This window comes from Balaenoptera ricei, chromosome X (genome assembly GCF_028023285.1).
Source record: "Balaenoptera ricei isolate mBalRic1 chromosome X, mBalRic1.hap2, whole genome shotgun sequence".
Taxonomy (NCBI): domain Eukaryota; kingdom Metazoa; phylum Chordata; class Mammalia; order Artiodactyla; family Balaenopteridae; genus Balaenoptera; species Balaenoptera ricei.
This window is the reverse complement of record NC_082660.1, coordinates 95,698,282-95,719,538: the sequence shown is the minus strand read 5'-3', so window position 1 is coordinate 95,719,538 and position 21,257 is coordinate 95,698,282. Positions and strand designations below refer to the sequence as shown.

Below are 21,257 nucleotides of genomic sequence, written 5' to 3'. Positions count from 1 at the left end.
TGGGGATGTCTATTCCCTAGTACCTAACACGATGCTTGCTATACATGATCCTCAGTAATAAAAGAGAACATTATTCATTTATTAACCAGAATGAGTTCTAAGTGCCTATTAGTGGCCGGACACTGTCCAAGTTGCTGAGGATACAGAGGTGCAGCAGAGTCCAGCTTGGAGGATCTCTAAGCCTAAAATAAGACTGAGATGGACAGCAACAAAGCAATCCTTGCAACAAGGTATCTGGACATAATCAATGTCTGCCCTTCAATGTCTGCCCTTTTTTTTTTTTTATATCCTTTGTTTTATTGAATCCTCTTAACAGTCCCCAAAATGAAAAATCATTACACCAAGGGAAAAAAAAAAACTTAAGGTAGAGCCAATGTAGGATCTTGGGCCAAATATAGTATTAGGTTAGGAATCTGGAGACTGGTACTTAATATGCTGCCTATTACAAACTGAACCAGCATTCTAGAAGCAATGGCTCCTTTGTCCCCATGAACAAGTGGTTGCTTAGTGGATACAAGTTATCCAAATTCCATTTAATAACAAATCTTGTTTGAGCATGGTATATTTCACACCATATCATTATTATTTGAACCTCAAAGTGACTCTACAAGGTAGGTATTTTTACCCCTATTTTATAGATGAGGAAACTAAATTTTAGGATGTCTAATCAGACAAGTTACTGAAGTAGGTAGCCAAGGCAGTGACTGAACCGGGATCTCCTGAAACAGGGTCTCCTAGTTTCACTTTCTATATTAGACTCCTCTATACTTAAATATTCCATTATTTTAAGATGAAATCAAGTCCAACAGAGTAAGAAATGGTGCTAGAGAGATAAAAGCAGTATTCTCAGAATAATGACATTTCCCTGCTTCTCCTAGAGCTGCTGGTCAACGTTACGTATTAGGGCTGGTTGGAAAATAGAAATTCCATCTTGGCTACAAGGTACAACTAGTGACCTTGCTGATTGAATCTGTTCTAGCTCTATAGCCTAGACAAAAAGAACACTGATTGAGAACATTTGTTCTGTTACATTTACAAAACCTTTGCCAGATGCACACATACAGAAAGTATTTAGCCTTTTGCAGTAATCAGGAGTTGTTTCAGGGTAAGAGCCAATCTCAGAAGTTGCTCCAGCAGCTGGGATTGTTGTTCCTATGTCTGCTTTTATCTCTTTTATTTGTAAATTTATAGTTTCTTTTCTTTCCTCATTGTGTACAATTTCCACCCCATATGGAATCAACTCTAGAGAGGGATATACATAAATGCCAAAGTATTTAAAAATATATGCACCTGCCGAAGGCCTTCAACACCAGGTCATATCATGAAATATTGTTCATGATCTTTATTATAATAATTGTAAAAATTATATGATACTATCTATGATAAAATACTATTTTATTTATATTTTAGTCAAGGAATAAAGAAGTGATTTTGTTTCTCATCCAATAGTAAAACCCCTAGTATTTAATTTAAGCAATATAGGATGAAGTGAAATATAGAGAAAATGTTGAATATCAATGCCTATCAAATTTTATGTAACACTTATAACCAAGGTATATTTCATCTCACTGGATTTAACAAATAACAACATTTCATTTCATTTATCCACTTCCTAATGGTATAGAAGATCATAGGAATTTTATGCTAATATCCACAGCAAGAGAGAGATATTTCCTTAAAAAGACAAAATGTTTAATAGACATTTATACTAAATGATAAAATCAGGCCAGGAAACATACCTAACTTCAATAGTTACTTGGTAGGTAAACAAACTATAGTAACAGTTATTAAAAAAAATACCCTTTTTACGCAGCAGAACACTTGCATGTTTTCGTCCATTTCGGTTTTCCACATGGCAGGTATAATTTGCCAGGTCAGCCTCCACCACTGAATCAAAGATGAGTGCCAACTCAACTTCTTTTTCTCCAAGATGCTCTTTGAGGAGCCTGAAATAAAGGAAAGTATTCTTGGCTGAATTGGTTTCATTTGGGGAGAGCTCAGCCATGCAAGGACTAAAGATGGTTACGTAGCTTACTAAGGTCTCCAGTGGGCTGGAGAGTCCTGACAGGGTGTATGTGCAGAAACTTGAAAAAGAAAACACAAAAAGTGACTCAACGCAAAGATCAGATGGAAAAGGAAAAAAGTGAGGAATTCACTCAGCAAAGAGAAATATTATCATGCCACTAGGCTTTGATAAATGAAGCCAATATGATTTGTGTGGCAAACAGGAGGAGACGTTGGACTCCATATTCTAAGCTGAGCCTATGGAAACAAATTGGATTTTTGCAACACGGCATGAAGGGAAAAATGTCTGTAGAAATGTAGAGTTTATGTCAGAGGCTAGAGTTTTGACAACAGGGGGTAAGATGGTAAAGAAATGGGCCTTGAAAATGACTGCCTTATGAGAAGTAAACGAAGGGTGTTTAGTGGCCTTTTATCCCCAAATATTGGTGAGAAGCCTGTTCTCTACTTTCTCCTGCCTTCTGTCCAATGCAGGTATATATCCCTAATCCTCCAATGACCTACCATGGCCCTGCTTTCTCCCGACATTGCTCGCCATTTGTCTTTCTCCTTCCCTCCACACCCTCCCATGCCCCTAGGAGGAACTGCCCTATGTGACATTTTCTCATAGTGCTGCATTTTGCATTCTCAAGTGAAGTTGCAAAGGGTCTTGAATGGCCAGTAACAGTTGTTCTTCACAGAGGAGCTGAGTTGCCAGGAACCTTTCCTGAGGAGTGTGCCTCTTGTTTCTCTGGAGAGTTATACTCTTGCCAATGGCCAGCTGCCTCCTGGGTGAGGTGAAAGTAGGTACACTGCCTACTTTTACTTTCTATCTCCTGGTTTTGACCAAAGAAAGAGCAAATTGTGAGTCTAAATAGTGGAAAGCCTGCTGTTAAGTTCTGGGGTGAGGTTGTTAAATACATGAATTTGCAAGATGGAACATTTGGGACATTTAAAGTAATTCTCATCTCCTTTTTGACACCTGGTTATGAAGGTGGAGAAGAACATTCAGATTTACTGGCATTTAGCATAAAGTTGGAAAAGACAACTGTACTCAGAGAAAACTAGGTTATAAATATGGGCCTCCCACTTACAAGCTCAAGCTGGATTCTTACAAAGTAATTAACTCAATGGCACCTTAATATAACTCATCTTTAAGTTGGGAAAAATACCTACCATACTTAACTTTGTTGTGGGGGTAAAATGATTTCAAGATTAAATGACATATGCAAATGCAAATGAATGTTATTAAACACCAACATTTCATTATCCAAAGGTGAACTGTTTATAAATTTTGGCTCCTTGAAACATATTTGTATTTATACTTATTGATATTTCAATTTGGTTTGGATTAATCTCTTCTGGCTCCCCTTTAAGAGAAGGAAAGGCTTAAAGTTGGGTTGGTGGGAAGGGAGTTCTTAGAATCTGAGACTCTCCCGTACTGAAATCCTAAACCCAGATTATATCCCAAGTAGAGATGCTTTTAAAATTAACCCTATTTCTGCTACCTTCCAATAATATACATATCAGAGAGTTGACAATACTGGTATTTGTAACTTAAGTAAGTCTCTTTAGTATAATAATTTTCTTAACCATATTTTACTGGTAGTCTATTCATTTTTTTCTTCCTGGCTGAACTTGCAGTTTTCCTCTTTCTCCTCTCCCAACATATACCTAAACAAGGAAAAATGGGAATTTACTGTCCTAATGGTTTATGTTGAATTTTACTCTATTTTCCCCCTGCTATGTGTATATCACACTATACACAATTCTTTTAGTTCTGTGTGACCTGCTATGGGATAACCCCATTTAGGCCAGAAGCTGCTTAAGCACTGCAAATTAAGTTTGATTTAAAGCTTCACATGTAGGGCAGCCACAGCCTTTGCCAGGCATAAGGCAGAAAGCTGATCCTGTCCCTCCAGACAAAGCCTTTCCCTCTTCATTTCTAATGCAGTTTCCAAAAACAGCTCTTCACAGACTGCAGAAAGAATCTGGAGAGAGGATTTGAAAAATGATCCTTCATCCATCTATTAATATATATGAGGTGTCTTAATTATCAGCTCTTGAATATCTAGAGGAGACCTGCTTTTTTGGAATTAAAGAGCAAATTGGCTTTTATGTCTATAAATCATTCTGCAGAGCAGTCACAATTTCCTAGCAAATATTGATATGTAACAACATATCAATTATTCTTTGTCATTCCCCTGAGTGCCTAGCTCTGGGATAGATATTTGGTGTAAGAGAAGTATAAGCACTAAAAGACCAGGTGCCTGCTCCCAGTAAGCATTAAAATTTAAACAAGGAGACAAAATCTACACAGCTGAAAAAATTATAGGCGGAATGAGGTAAAACAGGATGGTACAGTCATTCTTACAATGGAATTTCAAAAAAGAGAGAGATTATTATTTACTAAATTAGCTGGAGAAGCCTTGAGAAGACTCTGCCTAAACAAAAGGAAGAAGGAAGCATTTTCTAGGAGGGAAGATAGGAACAGGTTTTTGCAGAATGTTTGAAAGAGAGACACTGAAGGGACTGATTTTGGAATGGAGGATACAAATAAGGGGGTCTTGGGATATACTTCAAATAACTTCAGAAGTATCTCATTCCAAGGATTAATATTGAAGGCAAGTTATAGGCAACAGTGAACACTGGCAAAATAAAAAATACTAAATTCAGGTGACAGAAATCACTAGTTTCAAAAGTTTTATTGTTAAGACCTATCACTAAAAAGTAATACTAGAAAATGTTTGGAAGTTGTCACTCTCATCCTTACAAGAGAAAAAGCAAACAAAATGAAAGTCAACAACTTTTCATAGATCCATCAGAGAATTGAGGTCACAGGGCAAACTCCTGCCCCCCAAATTTGAGATAGCTAGACAAATACTGAGAATCACAGTGTACTGGGAGCAGAACCCCAGGAGCAGGAATCAGTATGAATAAAAACACTTAAAATGTAATTGATGAGTCACTGTAGGCCCAATATGGACTAGATTGAGAGTTAAAAAAAATTTTAAAAACTCCATGGGATCTAATCTTAGGGGTGCCCCGTACTTTCATGAGTTTTGCTTCCAAGAGCCTGACCAGAGTTTCAGGGTGAAGATCAGAGACTCCTTTATGCTTTTGGCAGGGGAAGGGGAAAAGCAACTATCTTGAAATGAGCCCAGAGCACTCTTTCTTCTTAACAAAGGCACGCCCTCAAGTGAAACTCTTTAGCAGAACCTAAATTACTTGGGTTTTACCGAAACTGGAGGGAAGAGAAATATCCAACTCCAGCCTCCTCAAGCCTTCCTGTCTCATCTAAGAAAAGGAGGAAAGCTGAGGAATACTTGTAAAGGTCACAGCCTGAAGGTACAGGTTCATTGAAAGACTAAGACTTTACCATAGGATTATAGGATACTTACCACCACACCAATCAAGCTCCTGTATGATTACAAAGGTTTTCAGCTGAAAAAACTGCAAAGCTCAGACCCTATTTAAGAAGCAGTCTCTAGGAAAACTGAAAGAAACAGTGGAGACATAAACAAGTACATTATAGGAAATTTTAGCCTCTTACACCTACGACTACAGAAAACAGTAAACACAGCCTAACTCCTAGCCACATAAACATAAAATCTCACAATAAAGACTTATTTACTTCAGTTCCTTTTATCTGATACATCACATCTGGCTTTCAATCAAAAAATGATAAGGCATGTTAAAAAGAAAAAAAGTCTGAAAAGACAATGCAAGCATCAGAACCATATTCAGGTATGGCAGAGAATTATCAGAATGGGAATATAAAATAACCATTATTAATATGTTAAAGGCTCAAATGGAAAAAGTGAACAACATAAATCAATAGCTTGGTAGTATAACCAGAGAGATGGAAATTCTAAGAAAGGCTCAAAAGGAAATGCTAGAAATCAAAACACTGTAATAGAAATAAAGAGTGGCTTTCATGGGCCATTAACAGACTGGACGTGGCCAAAGAATCAGTGATCCTGAAGACAATCAACAGAAATTTCCTAAATTGAAACACAAAGAGAAAAGAGCATGGCAAAAAAGGAACAAAACATTGAACACCTGAGGTATAACTACAAAAGGCGTAACATACATGTAATCTAAATACCAAAAGAAGAAAGAGAAAGGAACAATATAAATATTTGAAGTAATAATAACTGAGACTTTTCCAAAGATACCAGACCACAGATGCAGAATTTCAGAGAATACCAAGCAGAGTGAATATTGGAAAAGCTACACCTTGATGCATCATATTCTAACTGTATAAAGTGAAAAAATGAGAGAAAATCTTGAAAGAATTCAGAGGAAAAAACTTACCTATAGAGGAATAAGAATAAGAAATACATCAGACTTCTCTTTAGAAACTATGTAAGCAAGAAGAGAGTGGAGTGAAATATTGAAAGTGTTGAAAGAAAATTACTACCAACCTAGAATACTGTATCCATTTATCCTTCAAATGTGAAGGAAAAATAAAGACTTTTTAAGAAAAATAAAAACTGAGGGAATTTGTTGTCAGTAGACCTGTCTTGCAAGAAATGTTAAAAGAACCTCTTAAGAGAAAATGAAAATGATATAGGTCAGAAATTTGGATCTACATAATGAAAGGAAGAGTGTTAGAGAAGGAATAAATAAAGATGAAATATTTTATTTTTCCTATTCATAATTGATCTAACAGGTAACAGTTTGTTTAAAATAATAATAGCAATAAAAGCAGTTATAAGAAGTTCTGAGGATCTAATATACAGCATGGTGACTATAGTTAGTAACGTGTATTGTATACATGAACGTTGCTGAGATTAGATCTTAAGCATTCTCACCACATTAAAAAAAGTTAATTATGTTAGCTATGTGAGCTTAACTAATATAATGGTATATGTCAATTATACCTCAATAAAATAAAATGAGAGTGAAAATGTAACCTGCAGAATGGGAGAAAATATTTGCAAACCATGTATCTGATAACGGGTTAATATCCAAAATATATAAGGAACTTTTACAACTGAATATAAAAACAAAATCAAACAAATAACTTGATGAAAAATAAAATGGGCTAAGGACCTGAACAGACATTTCTCTAAAGAAGGCATACAAATGGCCAACAGGTATATGAAAAGGTACTCAACTTCACTATCATCAGGGATATGCAAATCAAAATCACAATATGATATCATCTCAAATCTGTTAGAATGGCTGTTACCAGGAAGACAAAAGATAAGAATTGTTGGCAAGAATGTGGAGAAAAGGGAACACTGTATACTAATCGTGGGAATGTAATTTGGTGCAGCCATTGTGGAAAAGAGTACAGAGATTCCTCCAAAAACTAAAAATGGAACTACCATATGATCCAGCAATCCCACTTCTGGGTATATATCAAAGGAAATGAAATCAAGATCTCAAAAAGATATTTGTACTCTCATGCTCAATTTAGCATTATTCATAATAGGCAAGATGTGGAAACAACTTGTGTCCATCAGTAGATGAATGGAAAAAGAATATGTGGTTTATGTGTACAATGAAATATTATTCAGTCTCAAAAAAAAAGAAAAGAAAAGAAAATCTTGCAATTTATGACCACATAGGGGAACCTGGAGAATACTATGCTAAGTCAAATAAGTCAGACAGAGAGTGAAAAATACTGAAAAATACTGTATAATATTACTTATATATGAACTCTAGACAAGCCAAACTAATAGTGACAGAATGGTGGTTACCAGGAGCTGGAGGGTGGAAGAAATAGGGAGACGCTGGTTGGTAGATGAACTGGGGAACTGCTGGTCAAAGAGTACAAACTTTCAGTTGTAAGATGAATAAGTTCTGGAAACCTAATGTACAGCATGGTGACTATAGTTAACAATACTGTACTGTATCCTTGAAATGTGAGAGGAGAGTAAATCTCAAGTGTTTTCACCATACACACACAAAAATGATAACTGTGTGGTGATGGATATGTTAATTAGTTGATTGTGGTAATCATTTCACAATGTATACATATACCAAAACATCACATTGTATACCTTAAATATATACAATTTTTATTTGTCAATCATACTTCAATAAAGATGGAATTTTTTAAAAATCAAAAATGAAATAGAGGAAAGAGATTGGATTCCCCCCAAAATAAAAAATAAATAAATAAAATAAAATAAAATAAAAGCTTGTAATTCTTGGAACATATGGTAGTTCTATTTTTAGTTTTTTGAGGAACTTCCATACTGTTTTCCACAGTGGCTGCACCAATTTACAATCCCACCAACAGTGTACTAGGGTTCCCTTTTCTCCACATCCTCTCCAACATTTGTCATTTGTGTTCTTTTTGATGAGAACCATTCTGACAGGTGTGAGGTGATCTCTCATTGTGGTTTTGATTTGCATTTCCCTGATGATTAGCGATGTTTAGCATCTTTTCATGTGCCTGTTGGCCTTCTGCATTTCCTCTTTGGAAAAATGTCTATTCAGGTCTTCTGCTCATTTTTAATTGGGTTCTTTGTTTCTTTGATGTTGAGTTGTATGTGCTGTTCCAGTTTCCATTAACTGTAAATAGTCCCTTAAACCAAATTGAGTCCTCCTTTGATAACTAGGTATCTTGCAAGTCTCTGGGTCTTCATTCTGAGTATGAGTAATCATTATCCAGGAATAATGATTGAGAACATCAATAATAGGAGATAGTTTTTAAAAACCCTCTTAAGGAAACAAAATCTTTATTTTAGTGTCATTTGCTATTTAAAAAATTCCTGTTAAAGCCTTATTAGTCAAAGACCAGGATCAAGCCCGTAGGCTGGCACAATCAGATTTGTTGACTGAATACACTGTGGAAGGAACGCTCCAGAGGAACTGTGGATTGTTTCTTGATTGAAGAGAAGAAGAAAGCATCTTTTGTAACATTTGGGTTCCCACTAAAGATTCTGAGGATGGTCTAAAGAAGCAGAAATAAGTTCTGGATTGATTGCAACTTCTGAGGCAGTTGGTGGTATGGGGGGAGGATTGAGTAGGAATTGTGTACTGTCATGAGGTGGAGATGGTTTACTAATTGGGTATTCCCAGTAATAGGAAAATAGCAAAGCAGGTCTGGGCATCACTGGTAAGAAAGCAGTAGTCACTCCAAAGAGGTGGGGGTCATTATGGCATTATACAACTGCTGCATGACCTTGGAAGAAACAGTATTTTCTGTTAACTTTGCGGCTGGTTTTATCTGTCTGTCCTCCCAGCCTGATTAATAGCTGGGCTGCTTATTCTCAGTCCCAACTGATTTTTTACTCTTTCAGTCCCGGGCAGGTTTTGACTCTTTATATCCTAAATGTGGACTACAACAGATCATTCTGAGAATTGATGATTCTTGCTAGCTGTGTTCTGATAAAGTCAACGTAGCTCCACTGGAACTGTGAATCAACTGCCCAAGGACAGCTCTTCCTCAGTCACTAAACCTCAGATTTTTTTATCTGTAAAATAAACTGATATGATTTATCTCAGATGGTTATCATAAAAATCCAATGTAATTTAGGATATCAAAATGTTTCTGCAATGTACTGTGTAGCATAGAAACATGGAGGAATTATTATTATTATTATTTACTAACTATAGTTTCTTGTCCCGAGCAGCTTACAATAGAAAACACCATATTTGAGACTAGGCATCTATAATCTGCTCAGTAAATGAAGAGAGATAACAAATATGTCTTAGGTAGCCTTTAAATATTTCATGCATACGTCAAGGCTAAGACCCACTGTGGAAGTGGAACTGTGGGTAGTAGAGTCACCACTCCTCCAAAAATCATCCTTCAGATAAATGGTCATTAAAGCTGCCCTTAGGTAAAACTATCCTGCTTATGAAGTTTACTTTTCCATTGAAGCCTCCTTATGACTTATAAAATCTACACTTAAATATACATATGATGAGTTTTGAAAATTATTTAAGTCAAGGCAAAGTGATCAATCAATATTCCTCCTTCCAGTGGGATGACCTGAGAGTGGGAGAAAAGAAGAGATGATGTGTGTGTTGGGGGATTGTTTTGTTATGTTTTTAGCTCAATTTTGGGGCAGCCAGAGCAGGCTGGGTGTTTCAAGGCACTGAAAAAGCATGGTGGGAAGTTGCCAAAACAGAGCTCATCATTTTGCCTTGGGCTGCCTGGGGAAAAATTAATATTCCCAGCTCCATATTATTTGTTTAAATTGGTGAGATATTAATAGGTTATTTCGGATCTTTAACATAGACTCACCCTATTTTAAGAATAAAATCTTTTCATACCTGTGTCACATTCCCTTCTTTGCTAAGAGCATTCCACTCACTCAAGAAAGGTATGTTAAGGTAAAGGGATGGAAACAGAAGGCTGGAAAATGGTAGAAGCAGGAGTGAAAAAAACAAAACTTACAAGCGAACAAAGCCCATATGCAACTTGTAGCCTTTTAGGAATTGAAAGTAAATTAAATTATTTGCATTTTAAGAAGCTTGTCTGAAAAGCCTTAAGATAAATTGAATATGTTTTTCAGGTCAAGAATTATACAAGATTTGGTAAGCTTGCTTTATGGTATTGCCTGGGGGAAAAACATTAGCTATTGATAGGGAGATTTGTAAAGTGAGATTTATAATAAAAAATTACTCTCCATTGGGGCAAAGCAATTGCACTGAAATTCATGCAGTCTCCATCGACTATCAGATGCAATTCACAACCCTGCAGGGAAGCTTAAGGACTATTATTTCTTGTTTAATAGGATTAGTTCAGTTTCTCTGGCATTTTTTATTAACACCGTGGAATATGTACCTCACTGTAATTTTTAAAAAAAATTCTCAAGCCTCTGTTAAGATTAATTAAAAGGAAGGTCTGTAAAGGTGTGGAACTGGGTTGGTCTTGCTAGATGCTTATACCCAAAGACTACTGTTCATGAACTCTCTTATCCCACTTTGCAAGCCGTTCGCATTAAGTTTAAACAGAGGGACAGAAATTAGGAAGTCCTCTCCTAATGATAGTTTCCACTGGGTCTCCTCCAAATAATAATTTGACTTCTCTGAATAGACATGGTAGAGCTTGTAGAGAGCAGCTTGTTGCAAGGACTTTAAAATGGTAGATAAAAATAACCAGATTTGCACAACTGTAGCTTATGCTACTGCACATGCAAAATTCCCTTAACATCCCCACAGATGACATCTTTTGGAGTCAGTGGAAACATTGTGATGCAGTTGTATGGGATAGGCTGGCAGTTGTGATTGGATGCTACATTTGGGTTCAAATTTCCTTAGGGCTCAGTCTCTTAGAAACATCATGGACTTTGGTAGGATTATGCCAATTTCTGCCTAAAGGGAGATAAAGGAGAATCTGTATGCCCAGAGTGGAGTTTGAGTTCTTTGGCAGCAGGTTGCAAGTAAGGAGATACAAGGAACTATGGTGGTCAAAGTAACCCAGAGAACAAACAAATAAGAACTCCAAAACCCTGGTCAGGATTCGATCAAATCTGCTAGTCAAACTGCAAGAGAACTGCTGAATACAGAGGTTGCACTGACTATAGTCTGAGCGGCATTATTTCACCAAGCTTTTGGTAAATATCCAAGCTTTTCCCTTAGGCAGATTTTTTTCTTTAAAGTCTTCTATTCCTCTGGGCCAATACTAAGAGATAAAAAGTACAACACATACTTCTAGGATCAAGCTGCTGCCCAGGAAATGGAGAACCTAGGCAGCATGGTCAGTCGTCTTGCCAGATCCATTGCCTCTGCAGCAGCTTCTCCATAAGTTAACTTCTTAAGAGCAATTAATTTACATCCCCACTTCTTAGATCTACTGGGCAGTGCACTTCTGACACATGTGCACAACACAAGAGATGTGATTCAATTAAAATATGAAGTAAATACAATACCCTTTGGGAGAGCTATGCATTCAGAAGGAAATTTTGTTTCCAGAAAAGCTTATGAGAGGAATCCTCTACTTCACATCTCCAGCATTCTGCTGTCAGAACGGTTCCCTTTGGAGAATATATGTGGGCTATGAAAGAATGCAGATCTTTTCTTGATTGAACTAATGGTATGATTAGCAACTTTTTTTTCGATGAAACTACCAGATTTGTTCCAATCCACAATACTGTGTAAAAATCTTGTTTCAAGGACATTGCTTTTGGAAGCTAGAAAACAGAATCTAGTAATTAACTCCTGTGTTAGCATAAATGGTCATAGCCTGAATGAATTCCCACACCCACACAAGCTCCCAAATAGATCATAGATCATACAATTAATATTACAAAATGGCCGACTATATGTTTCTCTTGGCCAGGAATTCCTGCCTTTTTGTTTGTACTTCTCTGAAAGTGTCTCCAGTTAGCTAGTAAGGTTTTGTGAAATTTTCAAAACAAATTCTATGTTACTTTCCTCCCCTGCAAAAATATAGGTATGCACCCTTTGTTACTGGAAGGGTTGCAGATGGTAGAGAAAGAGGATCTAACAGAATCCAGTAAACAATGATGTTTTGCAAATCCTGAAAGTTTGACTTCCTATAGCGCTTTAATATCTGGGTGACTCATTTGGCACCTAATACAGTGGCTGGGACTGGATTAAACTGTTTCACATATGTGTGCTTTGTCTCCCACCACTCTAATCATTTGCTGCTGGAGCAGCAGCATGGCCTAACTTTTCTTTTGTAAAATGGTATAACCACTTTGGAGTATAGTTTGGAAGATTCTTAAAAAGTTAGATAATCCCGGAGAAAAAAAAAGACAGTAAGTAAAAACTAAGGCCATTTGAATGAAGTATAGACTTTAGTTAATAATAACGTATCAATTTTGGTTCTTTAATTGTAACAAATGTACCATAGTAACTTAAGATGTTAATAACAAGAAAAACTGGGTACTGGGGTATGTAGGAACTTTCTATACTATCTGCCATGGAATGAATGTTTATCCCCCCTCCCCCAATTCATTTGTTGAAATCCTAACTAACTCCCTAATGGGATGGTATTAGAAGGTGAGGCTCTGGGGAGGTGATTAGGTCATGAGAAAGGTGCTCTAATGAATGGGATTAGTGGCCCTATAAAAGAGACTCCAGAGAACTCTCTGGCCTCTTTTGCCATGTGAGGACATGTGAGGGTACAGTAAGAAAATGGCCATCTATCAACCAGGAAGTGAGCTCACATCAGCCATCGAGTCTGCTGGTGCCTTGATTTTGGACTTCCCAATCTCTAGAACTGTGAGAAATAAATATTTGTTGTTTAACCCACCCAGACTGTGAAATTCATAGCAGCTGAACAGAATAAGATGCTATCTTTACAATTTTTCTGTAAATCTAAAATTATTCTAAAAAATAAAGTTTTTTAAAAAAAAGCTTAAAAAGGAACTAAAACAGTTAAATGTACACTTACTGTCTAATTCATCCATTCCATGTCTAGACATTTATCCAGGAATAAAGGAAATATATATGCATGCAAAGATGCATACATGTATGTTCATAGCAGCTTTATCTGTAATAGCCCTCAAACTGGAAACAACCCAAATGTCCATCAACAAGTGAATGGATAACCAAATTGTTTATATCCATATAATGGAATAATACTGAGCAATGAAATAAAAGAATGAACTACTGATACATGTAACAAGACGGATGAATCTCAAAATAATTGTGTTTAGTGAAATAATCCAGACAAAAAGTACATACTGCATGATTCCGTTTATATAAAACTCTATAAAATGCAAACTGATTTATAGTGACAGAAAGATAAGTGTTGTTTTGAAAGAAGGGCAGGAGGGGGGCATTACCAAGGAGCACCAGGAAACTTGTGGGTAATTTATATGTTCATTATCTTCATTATGATGATGATTTCATAGGCGGATACATATATCAATCAGCCCTTACAGATTATACACTCTAAATTGTGTGTTTATTGTATGTCAATTATGTGCCAATAAACCTGTTTATTTTTTTTTAAATCCAATTAGTCATGTATAGGAAAAGGGAAATAATTATCTTAGGCTCATATAACTACTACCTTTGATCATTAAACATAGCTCTGAGCTTTTTGGTAGTGGAAATTTTGCTTCTTTGTACCACTGTACCTACCACTGGCTGTTTGGGGACCAGTTTCTTTCTCTGAAAAATGACGAGTGACCCTTAAAGTCTTTTACAGGCAGATATATTGAGAATAATTCTAAACATGTATCTTCTGAAATAAGTTAAAATAAATTCATTTGCATTAATTTCATAAACCTTAACTTGAAATTGGCTAATAAAGTGATACCTATTAGGAACCTTAAAGATTAAGTGGGAATTAATAGTTAATAACTATTTGTAAGTAGTATACTGATTATTTTTTTCTGAGTATCTGTTTTATGTCAGGCAATCAAATAGAAGTATTTTTTTAAAAATAGCTTTATTGAGATATCATTTACATGCCATACAATTCATCCATTTAAAATGCACAATTCACTGTTTTTTAGTATATTCACAGATATGTGCAACCATCAGCACAGTCAATTTTGTAACATTTTCATCACCTCAAAAAGAAGCCTTAGACTCAAAGGGCATAGAGATTCCTCTTGGGGTGATGAAAAATTTCTGGAACTAGATAGTGGTGGTGGTTGCACAACATTGTGAATGTATTAAATGTTACTGAATTGTACACTTTAAAATAGTGCATTTTAGATTACAATATTGTATCCAGCACACCAAAACCCACTCCATAAAACCCACCCATATACTTTAGGTACTTACCCTTATCGCTCCATTCTCCCAGCTCTAAGCAAACACTAATATACTTTTGTCTCTATAGATTGGCCTATTCTAGGCATTTCATATAAATGAAATCATATAATATGTGGCCTTTTGTCACTGACTTCTTTCACTGAGAATGTTTTCAAGGTTCATCCATGTTGTAGTGTGTATCAGTACCTCATTTATTCCTTTATATGGCTGAACACTATTCCACTGTATGAATACATCACATTTTATTTATCCATGCATCAGTTAATGGTCATTTAGGCTGTTTCCACCTATTGTCTATTATGAATAATGCTACTGTGAACATTTATATACAAGTTTTTGTGTGGATATATGTTTTGATTTCTCTTGGTTATATACCTAGGAAGGGAATTGCTGATAACTCTTTGTTTAACCATTTGAGGAATTGCAGAAAGTGGCTGCACCATTTTACACTCCCACCAGAAGTGTATGAGGGTTCCAATTTCTCTGTATCCTCGTCGGCACTTGTTGTAATCTGACTTTTTGATTATAGCCATCCTAGTGAGTATGAAGTATTGGGTTGGCCAAAAAGTTTGTTGGGGTTTTCCATACCATCTTACAGAAAAACCCGAACTTTTTATCACATGGTTTTGATTTATCTTTCCCTGATGACTAACGGTGTCAGGTACATTTTCATGTACTTTTTTTCCTAGAAATATGCTCATATAGAGAATATTTTGCTCATATAGAGAATATTTTGCATATAGAGAATATTTTGAATATTTTGCTCATATAGAGAAAGGTGCCTCAAAGTTATGAACCCCTAGAGGGGAGTTATTACATAGACACATGAAGAGAAACTGTCATGGTAGTTATTATAAATTATACCTAATCATAGTAACTAATGTAATGTGTACGTTTTTCTTTTACACTGCTATATATTTAATAAGAAAAGTAAAAGAACACATTTTAACACTAGTTGCACTGAAATACTGGTTTGCTTTCCATTTCATGATTCTTAATAGCGGTGGAGGGGGAGGGGTCCCAATTCCTACTGGAGTGAGAAAAGTACATTATATATCACCATTTCTGAAATCAAAGGGTAACCCCATAGACTGAGGTAGAAAAAATTACCTATCTCTTATTTGTACAATGTGGTCATATACATAGGATTAGAAAACCAATAGAATAGATGTCTATATATCAGGGAGGTATCTGTGTAACAGGAGAGTGAAAAGAGGTCTAGGGAGGTACTAACCTGAAAGTCACTTTCAGGATGAGCAGTGGGTACTGGGAAAAAGAAAAGCTATTCAACAAGAGTCAACAGTTATTTTGGCGAGTACGGGCTTACTACTGCCAACACAGCTTTATACTTATGACATATGAAAGTTGTCTGTTCCCAGGGAGTAAATGAGCATTTGCCCTGTGGTCTGAGGAGTCACCTACAAAGTTTGGATCTTTTCTGGGACTGGAGAAACAGTGGTCTAAGCTTTGAAACCTTAAAGGAATTTGCTTAGGCAGCTTTGAGGGAATCATTATACCCCATGGTATATTCTTAGAACCTGAGAAAACTTCCTTATATTGGAAGCTTATACATTAGCATTTCTTAAGGCAGTCAGCCTCACTCTCTCCACCAGATCAGCTTTTAGAAAATGGAAGGATTTGGAGTTGCAATTAAAATCCCAGGCAGAAGCTCTTCTAGGATGTTCCATTGCTTAACTGCAAACACAGCAAAGAAAAGTAAGCAATTCAAGTTCTGTACCTTATTTCACCTTCTCTAATGTGACCTGCCAGTTCCTCAATAAACTTCTCCCCTTTCATCCAGTAGATCATTGGTCCGGACTCTCCACTGAATCCAAAGAATGCTTTGCAAGGGATGTTCAGAGGCTTACCTGAGAATGGCAGAGAAAAAAATGAGCAAATGGCTCTGGTTATCATTGGGAGACAGAAAAAGACCATTTAACATCCAAAGGAAAACTCAGAAGTGACCCATTTTTCAACTCTTCTTCCAATCACCTTATCACTGCAAATGAGAAAATTTTTAAATAGTTACAAGGGCCTCTGGGAAATTTTAAAATTCAATATATTATCAAAAATGAGAAAGTAAAGAAAGTTACTAAGTTTTTAAAACTGCTTATTTTTACTGCCTCCCTCCTAGGAACTAATATGAAAGAATCATATGGAAGGAACCCTCTTTTATTTTCCTGTTTTGAGAATATTAACAACTGCTTACTTGGACTTGCCTTTGAAGTTAACATTAATCAAAGTATAAGTTAATTTTTGATTTGTGAGAAAACATATAATAGACTATCCACTATTACTAAGATTGCATAGGGAAATTTTGTTAATTCTGATTATTGTATATTCTGAGAAAAATTGGATAATTCAAATCAAATAAGAATTTTATAATTATAAGAATATCTATAGAAAGTACATGGGGTGAAAACTCAGTCTAACCATATCTTCGATATTCCTTGTGTCACCTACAGTACTTAAATAATTCTAGGCAATACTGCAGATTTTTACTATGCATCTTTGTGATTATAGCTAAAAACTTTGTTTTAATTATGAATTTATCATCAAATATATAAGCAATTATTTTTTTGCTGGCGTTGATTTTATTTTCTTCTTACAAAGTAAATCAGTAAGGGAAGAATGGTATACAGAGTACAATCTTGACATTTCTGACAAAGGAATCCCCTAATTCATAAATCATAATATAACATATCATTTTCTCTATAACATGTAATTTTTGCCCTGGTTGGAGCACTAGATAAAGCAATTTCAAAAATATTTTTTTCCTTGTAGAGTACATGGTGAAGTTGTTCCCATTATAACTCTGAGCTGTGTAAGATTTCTCCTTTCTATTCTTAAATTGATCCAAAACTTCCATGTTCTAAGAACCATTACTTTTTGGGAACCTTTCTATTTAATCACCATAACTAGCAGATGGCTTGCTTTGAGGACCATTTTCACCAAGAAACAATTTTAATTGGAGTTAGGGTCTACATTGAGACAGTGGAAATTAAGAAAACCTCATACACATATGGATGCTGGGTGATAGGCTGGGCTTAACCACAATAAGTGTTACCAAATATTGGTCTTTTTATAGTGTAAATTTCTCTCTCAGCAAGATGATTTGTCACGGACCTTTGGGATCATTCAATTACTCTCAAAAGCTTTGATATCAACAGTCTTTCATATATGTCATGCTAATCTGAAACAACGTTATTCATTGTTTCTCTGAACATGTGTTCTGTGATACAAGCTTGTGTAAAAAATGGAAGACAGCCTGGTACAGCTAAGAGATGTGGGTCCTTGTTTTGGATCTATCATTAAAAAGTAGACTCTCTGGCCCTGGGTAGATTACCTAACCTTTTACAAACTGATTTCTCATATATGTAATACGGATGGTAGTAATACTTTGGATGCTCAGATAAGACAATATCTACAAAAGTGCTTGGTGAACATGCAAGTCCCATCCAAATTTAGCATGGCTGTGTTTTCCTTCCAAGGCTTGGTCTTTCAAAAAGTCAAGTTTGAGACATAATTCTATATGTGTAATGAGATAGCTAACTGTTCATTTTGATCCTGCCAATCTCATGTCCTTCTTTTATTTATGAGCACCTATGGGGTAATACCCTTTTCTTATCAATGCTCTATAAATATTTCCCAGATTCTAGAGTAGGTGTGATTCATCCAAGCAGACCCCGTGTTCTCTAAACCCGAACACAGAGTCTTTTTATGCCTTACTGCTCTTCATTCCCATGAAATTAAAGGTATTACGGAATGTCAAACTAGATGGCAAAAGATCCAGAGACTGTGATAAACATTATTATAAGGATCCCAGTTGCTAAAACTACCAGTATATACATTTATACAAATAAATTCTGGTTGTCATTCCTTTGGGCTATGTTGAAAGAATATATCAAATAAAATACCTTTTATTGATTCCTAGCCTGTGGGTACTCAGGCCTGGTTTGATTTTAATGGAAAAAGACGATTATAGCAATGTGCAAAAAGGTGCCTCCTTGAGGTGGTCTATCAAAAATGACAGCATCTGCCCTTTCCTTGGCACTACACAATGGGTACTGACTATTGCAGCGATTTCTCCTGGGAATGTTTTTACTCTCCCATCAGACAGGTTTTGTTAAATAAATGCAAGAGACATATTTCAGCAGTCTAGTTTCTACAAATGCTGAACAAATATCCTGAAGCCTTTGTCAACGGCTAAAACAGGAAGATGGTCCAATCATCATATGCAGTACTCTGAGGAGAGTCCCAAAATAATCAGCTCTTGTGCCAGATAGTGAGAATCAATGTGTGCCAGGTTGTGAGTACCTCTTCTTTCAAAAGGCCTGGGAGGGATCTCAGCACTGATTGAGCAAATAACCTGAAACAGTCTCTCCAGGTTTTTCTAAAATCTGGCTTACGTGCATGTGCAAACTCATATCTACCATTTGTATCTGTTTGCTATTGTATTGTTTTGCCTCCAGATGTTTTCAAAGTCATTCCTATGGTACTGTATATCCTACTAGTAGAGATGACCAACTCATATTTGTATCTAAAAAGGATTGTACAGTAGGTTGAAGACTATCAATACTAGCAATTTCTCTATCACTTTATTAAGTCTAGACCAGTCAACAAAACATATGTTCATACAAAGACTTATATATGAATGTTCATACCAGCTTTATTTGTAATACCCCAAAACTGGAAATACTCCAAATGTTCATCAACAGGTGAAGGAATACTCTGGTACATCCATACAAAAAAATAGTCATCAGGTATGGAAAGGATGAAGTACTGATACATACCATAACATATGATTTTTGAGATTTAAAGCAATTATACTAAGTTAAAGAGGTCAAACAAAAGAGTACATGCTTTATGACTCAATTTATATAAAATTCTAGGAAGTTAAAATTAATCTACAGTTTCTTAAAAAGTTGAACATCTGCCATGTGATCCAACCATTCCATATGAAAGCCTATGTCTATATAAAGACTTGTACACAAATATTCATATCAGCTTTATTTTTCCAATTGAGGTATAATTGACATATTATATTAGTTTTAGGTATACAACACAATGATTTGATATTTGTATATATTGCAAAATGATCACCAAAATAAGTCTAGCTAACATGTCACCACTCATAGTCATGAATTTATTTTTTCTTGTGATGAAGGCTTTTACGATCTACTCTCTTAGCAACTTTCAAAATGCAATACAGTATTAACTATAGTCACCATGTTGTACATTATATCACCATGACTTATTTATTTTATAACTGGAAGTTTGTACCTATTGACCCCTCATTTTGCCCACCCTCCACAAACCCCACCTCTGGCAACCACCGATCTATTTTTATCTATGAGTTTGTTTTTTGTTTACTTATTTGTTTGTTTTAGATTCCACATATAATTGAGGTCATACAGCATTTGTCTTTGTATGATTTATTTCACTTAGCATAATGCCCTCAACGTCCATCCATGTTGTTTCAAATGGTGAGATTTCATTCTTTTTCATGGGTGAATGATATTTCATTACACACACACACACACACACACACACACACCACATTTTCTTTATCCATTCACCCATTGATGGACACTTAGGTTGTTTCCATATCTTGGCTATTGTAAGTAATGCTCCAATGAATATGGGGGTGCAGATATCTTTTTGAGCTAGTGTGTTCATTTTCTTTGGATAAATACTCAGAGCAGAATTACTGAATCATATGATAGTTCTATTTTTAATTTTGAGAAAAATCCATACTGTTTCCCATAGTGGCTGCACTAATTTACATTCCTACCAACAGTGCACAAGGTTTCCTTTTTTTCCACATTCTCACCAACACTTGTTATCTGTTGTCTTTTTGATAATAGCCATTCTAACAGGTGTGAAGTGATCTCATTGTGGTTTGATTTGCATTTCTCTGATGATTATTTCATGTACCTGTTATCAATCTGTTGATTATCATTTCATGTACCTGTTGGCCATCTGTATGTCTTCTTTGGAAATATGTTTGTTCAGATCTGCCCATTTCTAAATCAAGTTTTTTTTTTTTTGGTTTGTTTTGCTATTGAGTTATATGTGTTCTTTATATATTTTGGATATTTACCACCTATCATATATATGATTTGCAAATATTTTCTCTTATTCAGTCGGTTGCCTTTTCATTGTTGATTGTTTCCTTTACTGTGCAAAAGCTTTTTTGTTTGATGTAATCCCATTTGTTTATTTTTGTTTTTGTTGCTTTTGTTTTGGAGTCAGATTTTAAAAATCATCTCCAAACTAACTGATATCAAGGAGTTTACTGCCTATGTTTTGTTCTAGGAGTTTTATAGGTTCAGGTGTTTCGTTCTACTCTTTAATCCATTTTGAGTTAATTTTTGTGTATGGTATAGGATATTCATCCAGTTTCATTCTTTTGCATGTGGTTGTCCAGTTTTCCCAACAACATTTATTGAAGATACTGGCCTTTTCTCATTGTATATTTTTGACTCCTGTGTCATAAATTAATTGACCATATATGTGTGGGTGTATTTCTGGGCTCTATATTCTGTTCCATTGATCTATGTGTCTGTTTCTATGCCAGTACCATA

The 21,257-nt window shown here is 35.6% G+C and overlaps 1 protein-coding gene across 2 annotated transcripts in view; it reads right to left on the bottom strand.

Annotated features, from left to right (window-relative positions):
• The window catches only part of IL1RAPL2 (interleukin 1 receptor accessory protein like 2), a 1,091,263-nt gene that overhangs the window by 25,571 nt on the left and 1,044,435 nt on the right, over positions 1–21,257 (bottom strand). For both annotated transcript variants that reach the window (XM_059910655.1, XM_059910656.1), the window contains 2 exons: positions 16,409–16,538; positions 1,801–1,946 (listed from right to left, as the gene is read on the bottom strand). In XM_059910655.1, the coding sequence (XP_059766638.1) occupies positions 1,801–1,946; positions 16,409–16,538 (276 nt within the window). The remainder of the gene's footprint in view (positions 1–1,800; positions 1,947–16,408; positions 16,539–21,257) is intronic.